The 10432-nt window shown below is 38.5% G+C and overlaps 1 protein-coding gene across 1 annotated transcript; it reads right to left on the bottom strand.

Annotated features, from left to right (window-relative positions):
- Nucleotides 1-1753: 1753 nt before the first annotated feature.
- Nucleotides 1754-6198, bottom strand: LOC131319365 (GDSL esterase/lipase At5g03610-like). The gene is made up of 5 exons (XM_058349585.1): nt 6060-6198; nt 4807-5007; nt 3728-3999; nt 2990-3296; nt 1754-2221 (listed from the first exon to the last, which is right to left on the bottom strand). Exons 1-5 carry the CDS (start codon nt 6124-6126, stop codon nt 1998-2000), a joined length of 1071 nt encoding a protein of 356 aa, XP_058205568.1. The 5' UTR covers nt 6127-6198; the 3' UTR covers nt 1754-1997.
- Nucleotides 6199-10432: the final 4234 nt, after the last annotated feature.

The raw sequence follows: 10432 nt of genomic DNA, 5'->3' as shown, positions 1-10432 counted from the left end.
CTCACATTGAAGAATGAAACCCAATGAGAGATCAAGCCCTAGCTTCCAAAATCAACACCGAGAGCAATACACCTCCACCGAGCGCTAGCCAACGATGTACGAGCTCCAATACGTGCGTAGATAATGGATTGGAGATTGATTGACATGGGTTTTGAGTTTGGGGTGGAGTTTTTGGGTGATGGAGTGAGAGAGAAGGAAGAGCCGAGAAAAGGGAGAGAGATCGAAAGAAGAGAGAGAGTGGGATTGGGGATTTTAATCCCCTACACACACACACACACACTTATATATATATATATATATATATATATATATATATACACCAAGACACACACTAATTACACTTGCACTCCCTCCACTTTCAATCCTTATCATTTAAGCCCCAAATCAAATAAATCCAACAAATTTCACATTTTCCTCCTTTATTCCATATTCTAACATTAATAAATCCTTTCAATGATTTTCGAAAATACGGGTCTCTACATTGAGGGAAAAAACAGGGTTAACGGGGGAAAAGACCATGTTATGGTTTTTGGGAATATTTGGGTAGTAATTGTTGGGTGTGAAAACCTGAGTTTTTTCAAGGTTTGCTGAAAACTTGGCCCGAGTGAAAATTGGAGTTGCTCGAGCAGAAATGGGAATTTGCCCAAGCGAGATTGAAAGCCACCGGGCGGTTTTGTCTGGCAAAAAACCTGAGGTCTTTGAAGTTTTCGCTTGGGCGGTCGTACACGGACAGAAAACGTATTTAAGGCCCTAAAATATAGTTTTAGAGTTAGAACTTTCAAAACATAGTTTTTTTGAGTGAAAAAGTTGTTGTACTTGACAACTTGTAGAGAAAGACTAGGAGAGTCTCCTCCATTGATTCTAGTGAACTTGTGTGGCTCTCGAGGAGTAGGTAAGTTACTGAACCTCGTATATCTGTGTGTTCTCTTTCTCTTCTTCTATTTCTCTGGTTTGTTTCTATCTGATTCATAGCTTCCAAGATCCTGAGAGTTTGTGTTTGTTGGTGAGTTTGAGCCCGTAATTCAACCGTCATTAATCCCAACAACTGGTATCAGAGTCGCAAGTTGTGGAAGAGGGTTCAATCAATCTAGGGTTTCAGTGGGAGCTATGGGTTCAGAAAAAGGGAAATCGAAGATCAATAAGTTCGAGGGGTTGGCCTTTTCCTTTTGAAAGTTACAGATAGAGGACTATCTGTATCAAAAGGATCTTTACCGGTCATTGCTGAGTAAAGAGAAAGGAAAGATCGAAAAAAGAATGATAGACCGATGCACAGTGGTATATCCTTGACCGGAAGGCGATGGGATTGATCCAGTTATCACTCGCAAAATTGGTTGCGCACGCACAACATATTGAAAGAAAAAAACAATGGTTGATCTCATGAATGCGCTCGCAAAGATGTACGAATAGCTGTTCACGGCGAACAAGGTACACTTAATGAAGAAGCTTTTTAATTTGAATATGTCTGAAGGATCGATGTTCGTTTATGTCGCATCTCAGTGAGTTTAATACAATAGTTTCTAACAGTATTCACATTGAACGTTTTAATTGCTTTTTACTCACTCAATATATGCATGTTTGCTATAGCTACGAAAACAAATTTAGTTTATAGCTTCAAATTATAGATTTTGACTTTTGGTAGAAGCCTATGATCACCATGTTTAATATATAGTTTTAAAATTATGATTGAGCAGCTATAAAAGCTAGTAGAGTACATTGCAAGAAATTGAAGATCATCAGCGTTTGTAATACTTAAAATCTAAACTCTGCTTCGAAAAGCGTTCTAAATCTAGCTCCTCTAGAACCATATTTATACCTTTTTTCAATTTCTAGGAATCCCAAGATCAATTTCAAAAGTTGATTACTAATTTTCGATGACATTCAAAATAGCTTTTTGAAAAGCTAAAATCTCAAAACGTGCTTGTAGAATTTTCGTAAACATGCACTAGTCCACCGCAACAACGACAGTAGGAGTACTACTAAGGCCGGCACAGTGTGCATTAGTAGAGTTGGTGGCGGAGAGAAGGTTTGAGGGCGGAATAAACTGCATGCCAGCCTTGGTGAGAAGGGTGTATCATGTCCCAGAAAAATGATTGCTGGGGTTTCTCACACACTAAGTACTTCTTGGCCCCGCTCATCTTGTCTATGCTCCCGCATGAATATTCTCTCTCCACGCCCACGCAGCACGGCTTCAATGGATGTCCCTCAAACTTCGATGAATTCCCTGCTCCCAAAAAGAAATTAATTGATAGATTCATGTTTTCTTCATCTAGTGTAAATTGGAAAAATTATTCAATACTTCTGGTGTATACTCTCTCTCCTCACTTATATAACACGTAGGGTTCACGCGGGACCCACATATAGGCCCCACATGTTATGTGTGATGGGAGGGAGTATACACCGGGAGTACTGAATAATAGTGCCCTGTAAATTGAGTGCATGTGTGAGACCACAAACTTGGAGAGGGCACAGCCAATGGCAGACATAGAATCTATACCTAGCAGAGATCCGAACAACATGTATTTTTACATTGATTGATATGTACCAAAGAGTATTTTCCATTCATATACATTGGTGCTTGTTGTGTCCGGGGAAGAGAATGAATTGTACGTAAAGCGGTTAATTAACTTTGTACACGCGACTAAAATGTAAGTTATAATTTATGATTTTATAGATTTTTTTGCACACATACATTAATACATAGGAGTTTTAAGATTATTTTTTCATCCGAGCAACTTGCAGGTGTTAATTCCATATTAAAAAAATTAAAATTAACCTGAAAAAGTGATGAAAATACGTATAATATTTTAAAATATTTAGAGTCGTATAGGGACCTAAACACTCCCTAGTGTCCGCCCCTACGTGCAACCTACTTTGAGTATTTTTAGAACGAAAAATAGATTTTACTGTACAAATCATACCATTGTTCAAAAAAATATCACTCCTTTTTCACATCGAAATGGGATTTTTGTTTTTCCTTTTATTATTCTACCTGTATGGTTTCCTTGTATCTTCAATGCAGACAAGAAGGCACGGTGGAGATCGATGATTCCAAATGCCGCATTGCCACTTTCCTTGTTCACCTTTCGCACGGTCTTTAACAACATTTTGTTGTGGAATTTAGTGATCAAATTCTCAGTTTCGCTGCAATTTTGATACGAAGTTGAGGCAGCGATTGCCGGCAAGCACCCAAGGGGCTCCATTGTTGTAACGGCTACCTTTCGCACTCCCAAGCCATGAATCCTTTTTATGTTCATGGCAAGCTGGTTGATCACAGATTCAGTGAAGGCTTTGAAACCCTACACCCCCACGCATGTAAAAGGAGTACTTAATTAGGATCCACTTGTGTGATTTTCATGTGATGAGAAAAGATATGATCCACCTAGTTTGATTTCAATGAACCGAATTGTTCATTTTATATACCTTAATTAATGTATAAATTATTCAAATAAAAAATCATTGAAAATCAGACGCTGCTAGTCATACCAATACTAAATCATATTTGTCTTGAAAAAAATAGACCAATTCCGAAAAAGTCCATTAATTTCAAGTCTCGATCATCATATTTGCATTTCTCTATCTTAAGATTGACCGATAAGATTTGTCCATTTTAAAATGACGAATTCGAATTATTATCATGAGACAGTACAAATAAACTACCCAATACATGCAGATGTGAATTAGACCACCAACTATGAGTACATAGGCATAAATTAGATCAACAACTCACCTGTAGGCTGCCATTAGTTGCCATATATGTAGCATAGTCATTGCCCCCAACAGACACCACAGCAATGGAGGAGTTCAGGTCTTGTTTGGTGTACACATTTTCCTCTAGTTGTTGTTGAAATAAATTGATTTGGATTGTCATGTTTGGCTCTTTGACCAATGTGTTGAGGACACCTGTCCCTCCGTATGCGAAATTCATACCCAAGGCAAATGATTTCTTGCCAAAATTTCTCAATTGGTAAGGCAATGGAGATGGTATTCCAAGAAATGAAGCTGCATATCATCAAGTACTCCAAGAGAACAGATAGCTAATTGTGAATAATAATTGAAGGGTGAAAAAAAAAAAAAAACTCAAATAACTTTAGGTAAAACAAGATGTCACCAACTGGGATGAGCAATTTTTTGTTCAGAGTTAAGAGAGGCCCAAGGTTGTTCAATCGGAAATCGAAATGATCATTTTTTGAATCGATCGTGAATCGCTCCGATTCGGTTACGATTTCCATAATGCATGGAAACCTATGCTTATGTCACTAGGTCTTATATAAAAAAGGAATCTGGCTCTATTGCGTGGCGAGCACGTACAGCAAGTCCTAGTGCACTCATCATATGATCAGTCTCATTCCGGACTAACAATATATTTCAAGTCGTTCATTTTGTTTGGCTCGTCGATTTGTCACTTAAAAAAAAACACACGGATCAAGTATCTAGAATGAAAGGTTAAATTGTTCTTCTCCCATTGGAAAATTCTTAATTTCTTGATTTATACTCGTGCTTGTTGGGACGTTGGGCCCGCGTTTTCACCGGCAAGATTGACGGTACGTGATGTTCACAGTGACATGACCACTTTATGCAATTCTCATGGTATTCTTGTACAATATATCTCCAATTAATTGGAAAAATATAAATCTTGGATAAATTGGAAACAAATACGTACTCCAACCAAAATCAAGATACGGGAATTAATAAGAACTCGAAAGTAATTATTTTAGTTAATTTCATTCTATTAAAGTAGTTTCCAACCAAAATGAAATTGAAAATATATATAAGAACAAGAAAAAGAAAGGAGAAGGTAGAGAGAACCTATATAATCAGTTAGAACGCGGCCATTGGAGAACCGGCCAGCCGGCTCGCCGGGGAAAGTGATCCCATACGGTTCCTTCCAAGCGCTTGCCGAAGACTTGGGACAATTCCCAGTATCAGCATAAGAGTCTCCAAACACAAAAAGCTTCACATCGTGAAGCCGGCGTTGTCGTTTCAATCCCCGTATCTCACCCTGAGCCCCTGCCATTATCATCATCATTCGCAACAAAGAAAGAAAGAAACCTCATGCAGTCAAGAATTTTCTAGATATGTCTAAGATATAATAAGTGTAGATGCGGTCAAAATTATTACTCCTCGATCAAGAGAGACTGTTTGACCCACCAACCAGCAATGGACACGTGGCAACGGATGCCGCGTGGAAAGAAGACCTTGGTCAAACCTTAACTTGAAGAAGGAGGTTTGACCATCCAATTAAGAAAGAACACGTGTATAAAAATGGAAGGAAGCACCTGCGGAAAGCGTCAGCGGAAGTCAGCCTGCTCCGTGGAAAGGGGAAAGTGAGCCCCAAGACAACGTTAGCAGCAGAGGACCACGGGTGAAGTCTCGCGAGTCAACGAAGTTTACCAATTATGAAGAAATATATAATTAAAGGGTTGCCAGAGCTTCACTTGTGCTGCGAGGCAAGGTCCGGGAAGAGCTCCGCGACAAGAGCGCGATCGCCGCAGGTCACGACCTTGCTCCAGCGGGAATAGGGGAGTTTCTTGTAACTTGGTGGCTTGGGAAGGAGGTTGCGTCACGGGGATTCAAGCTCTTCCGCGGAAAAGAATCCTCGAAAGAACGAGTTTTCCCCAAGACCTAGAGGTACAGGAAGGACACATGTTGAGGTTTCACAGGAGCATCGTATTGGGCCTGATCTAGGCCCAGACGCCCTATAAATACCCCTGACATTCTTCCTGATTTGACAGAGCTGACTTTTTCTGGAGAGAGAGTGTGTGAGCATTGAATTTGAGGAATGAGAACATTCTTCCCCAGAGAAAAGATGACCTCACTCATTCAGTCCGGAAAAAGCCAGACGTTAGCCCCGCAAAAAGAAGCAAGAGGCACGCTGCCTTTGTCTCTTCTATACCTCTTGCCCTTTTCCTCACCCTACAAGATTACTTCCCTCTTTTCCCTTACTAATCATCGACCAATCACACCTCTCTAGCTCACGCATATTACACGTAAGCGAATATCTGCGGAACCCCAACCTACAATAAGTAAGGAGACATATATTGAAAACCAGCTTGACTAACCTGATGGAATGGCTAAGGAAAGGAAAAGGGGGAAAGATATCATGAGGTATGTCAATGGCTTTGCCATAAATTAAGTGCTGAGAGAGACTAGGTTTTGGAAGAAAGAGAAGTTCTCATAAGGATTAAGGAATTGCAAGAGAGAAACATATTGAGGTGTTTTTTTATACATATATATATATATATATATATAGAGAGAGAGAGAGAGAGAGAGAGAGAGAGAGAGAGAAACTGTACGTATAATTATGTTTTCCACACGATACCATAGTAAAAACTTTCCCAGCTTAGGTGAGATATGGCATGCGTGCTGGTAAGTTTTCCACCGGTCCCGCCCAATCCGACCCGCATATTTTTTCTGGGTGTTTCGCATGTTGAATACAGTTTTTTGTATCCGTTCTGTAAACTTAGAATACCCTTGAATCTAGCCTGCGGCCGGCCGGCCGGCCGAATCTGTATGAAATTGTTTTTTTCTTTTATAAGCGTATTGAACTTTTAAGACTTCAACGTGACATGGTCTGTTGTTTATGCATGGTTGTGTCGGAACTTAGAACTTTAGCTATACTTCTACTTATGGATTACTGAAAACTCTAATTTGTGATAGTTTGTAAATGATTGATCTATATTTCTGAGTATTATGAATTAGGAATTTAATTGTTCTTTGTTCATATATTAACTAGTTGGATAGATTACTGAAATTAAGGGTAACTTCAGTTGAAATTTAGTAATTGGGTGGGTTGGGCATGCAAGCATAAATTCCGTTATCATGCCTAGCAAGCCCGGTCCAAACCTAGTTTGGCTCGATAAATTGAAATGCAACTTACATCATAGAAAAATCACCCACCAAAAAAACCCTATTTGAAAACTTGGACAGTTATTGATTATTATTGAATGAAAAGAATCTAGAGAGCATTTCTCTAAATCTATATTGTTTGTGATTTTCTTGTTGCATGTTCGTTTCTGTAGTTTATACGCCTCCCTGTATCAAGTCCTCCACTTACTTCAAAATCAGCTAGCCAATCAACAAATAAAATTCTAAAATCATTTTTCATGTGTTCAGAGTTTTTCCAAGCCATAAAAGTACATCCATTTAAAACTTGAGGGGTCACCTTTCGCATTCATGTCATTTTTCATGCACCGACTAGCTAGATGGTCCAGTCGGAGAGGAAGATTATTTACAATAGATGACCAAACGTAAAAAAAGGTTTCTAATTCGTCTCTTATCTAATTTCAAAAAGAAAATAAAAAATATTTTTATTTTTGCAATTGTGGACATGAACCTCGTGTGAGAGAGAGAGATTTCCTTACCTAGCAGTCTATGCTTGTTCCAAAGTTTCACATTTCTTGCCGCTGTAATGTTTGTTTCCTAATTACCGGATCCTATTTTCTTGTCGTAACTTGTTCGCACAGCTTTTTGTTGAAAAATTCTTCTCAACGCCAACAACCAATTTATTGGGAACCATGTGCAAGGCTGCGTTTGGATGTGTTTTTTAGAATTTCTGAAATTGGTTTTTGGGGTATTGAGTGAAGAGAGAAATAGGGTATAGCTAGGGTTATTAGTGGAGAGATAGAGAGAGAAATAAGAATAATTATTGCAAAGTGTAGAAAGAAATTAATGAGAATAATGATTGAAAATATGAGTAATAAGTGTTTTTTAAGTTGAAATTTTCTTTTCAAAAACCAAAACCAACAAAGATATTCCAAACAAACAAGCTCCAGCTAGGTAAAAGTTGCTTGGTCCCACTTCAAGGACCAATCATTTTGAATTTGGAGAACCACATGCTATCTAATTCTTGGAGCATCCAATAACTTTCCAGTTTCTGTTAGAGCATATATCTCTAACCCATGGGTCTCTAAATCTTAATTTTAGGTACTCAAAATACTATTTTTAATTTAAAAGGTAATACTATTGTTGTCGAGAACCGTGATGTTCATAGAGGAAAGGTTGATGGATTGGTCTCTTTGAGATACTCTTCCTTCTCAGAGTGTCAATCTAGCTATTACTAGTCCTACTCCTCTTTTCAGGCCCGTTATGAAGGTTAAGAGCGATGTGAAGGATAGGAGCGATGAACTTAGTATCCCGGGAGAGAGATCTATTCACCAAGCTATTGAAAATTTGGAGAGGAGAGGTTGGATAGATAGAGAAGAAAGATTAGAAAGAAGAAATCTCTCTCCGAATTTGGGTTAAAGGAGGCCAAGATGTTAAAGAAATATAAAAAGGTTCCTACTTCTTTTCTTTCTTCTCATGACATATGCAATAGAAACTCTCTCTTAATTAAGCAAGCTCGTAAGTTATGGATATAGACACTACTCTTGGCATAAAGTATTACGGCGGAGAGAGAGTGAACATTAAAAAATATATTGAGTTGGAGGAATTAGAAGAGATGTAAGATAAGAAGCTTGATGGCATTGTTGATGGCTTTGATGATATGGATGAAGGTGTCTCCATCTCAGTGGAGTTTTGATTTTGTTCTTCTATTCTTTTTGGGTATTCGTCTGCTTTTTGTTGTTAGCTTGCTATTTGTGTCCTACTGCGGTTGTTGTGGTTTTGGTTTCGGTTGCTTCTTTAGCCAATTTTGCTTTGCTGGGTTTTTCACTTGTTTTGTTGGTGAGAGATAGTTTGCTATTGTTGAGGTTGTTTTGTTGCTGTTTTTCCGATGCTTCGTCTTCCTTTTTGCTGTAGAGGCTAGGTGGCTATTTTGAGGTTGTAGTCTTTTTTCGGTTTCACCAATGTATGTGGTGGCTGTTGTTTTTTCTTTGGTGTGGTTGTGTCTGTGCTTCGGCTCAGCCTAACAGTTGAAAAAGGTTGAATACCCTAAGCATAGGGCTAGGTCGTTGTCAACATAATATCCGATAAGATCGGGATTGTACCCAAATAGAGCTTTGAATAGCTTGATCAGAAGTAAGTTTATGGGTTTGTGGCGTTTAGACAGCTAACTTTTGATTTTGCTTTGAAAGGAGAGAAATGCTCTTATGAAAAAGACTAGAAAATGAGTTTGAGCTATGAATTAAAGGCGGCAAGGCGCGCACGTTGGAGTTACTGACACCCGTAACTTAAGTCATCCAACTCTTCTCAATGAAAACATGGTTGAATCACACAACATAGGCTATCAATCGGAAGATTTAGCTACGAAACCAATAAAAGACTAGAAGCGTAGTTTGGAAAGCGAACAAGTTCTTTAGTTCTTTTTGCAAACACAAGGCGTGACATTACTCCGGAACCATGTGTGCGAGCACATGATCACCGAAGATTAACAACACCAAGTTTTGTTACATAAAAGGCAAACCTTTCTCATTTTCGAAACTGAACCTCAAGTCTCGAGTTGAGAAAAGCAAGATTAACTTAAGTCACGAGGCGTTATTCACCCTGTTGCCAAGCCTAATCGACTACTCACACATACTCAAAAAACTAAGCATGGTAAGAAATTGAGGCATAAGATTTAACCGATAGAAACGAAAACTAATTTGATATTATGAAGGATCTCAACGATACAAACAACTTTAGTACTTAAGAAAATATATAACAAACTAGCAACACTTACTTGAGTTCTTGAAGGATTACACTTAAAAAGCTTAAGAGACAACAATGGAGCTCCTAGGAATTAAAATACTTAAACTCAAAATGTAACTAACTTTTAATTTGTGAGAAAGAGAGCCTTATATACATGGGCTTTCTCTCTCTACACATACCACAAAAATATCCCAAAAACTTGCTACTAAAAGAAACTTTTCATAAATAAAAGGTTGAAAAGGCAACAAAAAAATTCTAGACGAGCAGAGCTAGTATCAATACCAGTCCAAAAGGGTATCGATACCCCCGCGGCTAGAATTCTAGGGCTCTTGATGGTATCGATACCATTTCTGATTTCTGCAGTTTCATCCCCAGATTCTTCCCTTGGCCTTCAAAACATCCCAGGCACCCTCCGATGCTTCTTTTCTCAGTTCTTTGGACTTGGTGGAACAATGCCACAAGGCCTCGGGCACTTGGTTATCCTCGGGGATCGTCCTTGGCGTCAAAACACGTCTTATTCTCGCGGTTTACCTAAAACGCTTAAAAAAATACTTACGTGCAATATTGAATAAAAATGATAACTTATACGTAGAAATGCAACCAACTGGAGGACTTAAGCACCAATATTATACAATCTTAGGTGCTTATCAGTCTATAAAGCGTCCTCTTTGTTTGGTGGCTATTTTTTTTTTGGTATTGGTGGCTGTTTAGGGTGTATTTTAGGATTTGGGTTTGGTCATTTTTTGTTGGTCTCGTGCCAACGTTTTGGGTCTCAAGTAGCCTCAGATTAGTAATTTTTTCTTCGGATGCGCTTGTCCTTTTAATCTTTGTATGTATTTTTTCAGAGATTAATAAAATTCTTTTGCTA

Source organism: Rhododendron vialii, chromosome 3a (genome assembly GCF_030253575.1).
Source record: "Rhododendron vialii isolate Sample 1 chromosome 3a, ASM3025357v1".
Lineage (NCBI taxonomy): Eukaryota > Viridiplantae > Streptophyta > Magnoliopsida > Ericales > Ericaceae > Rhododendron > Rhododendron vialii.
This window is presented reverse-complemented; position numbering and strand designations above follow the sequence as displayed.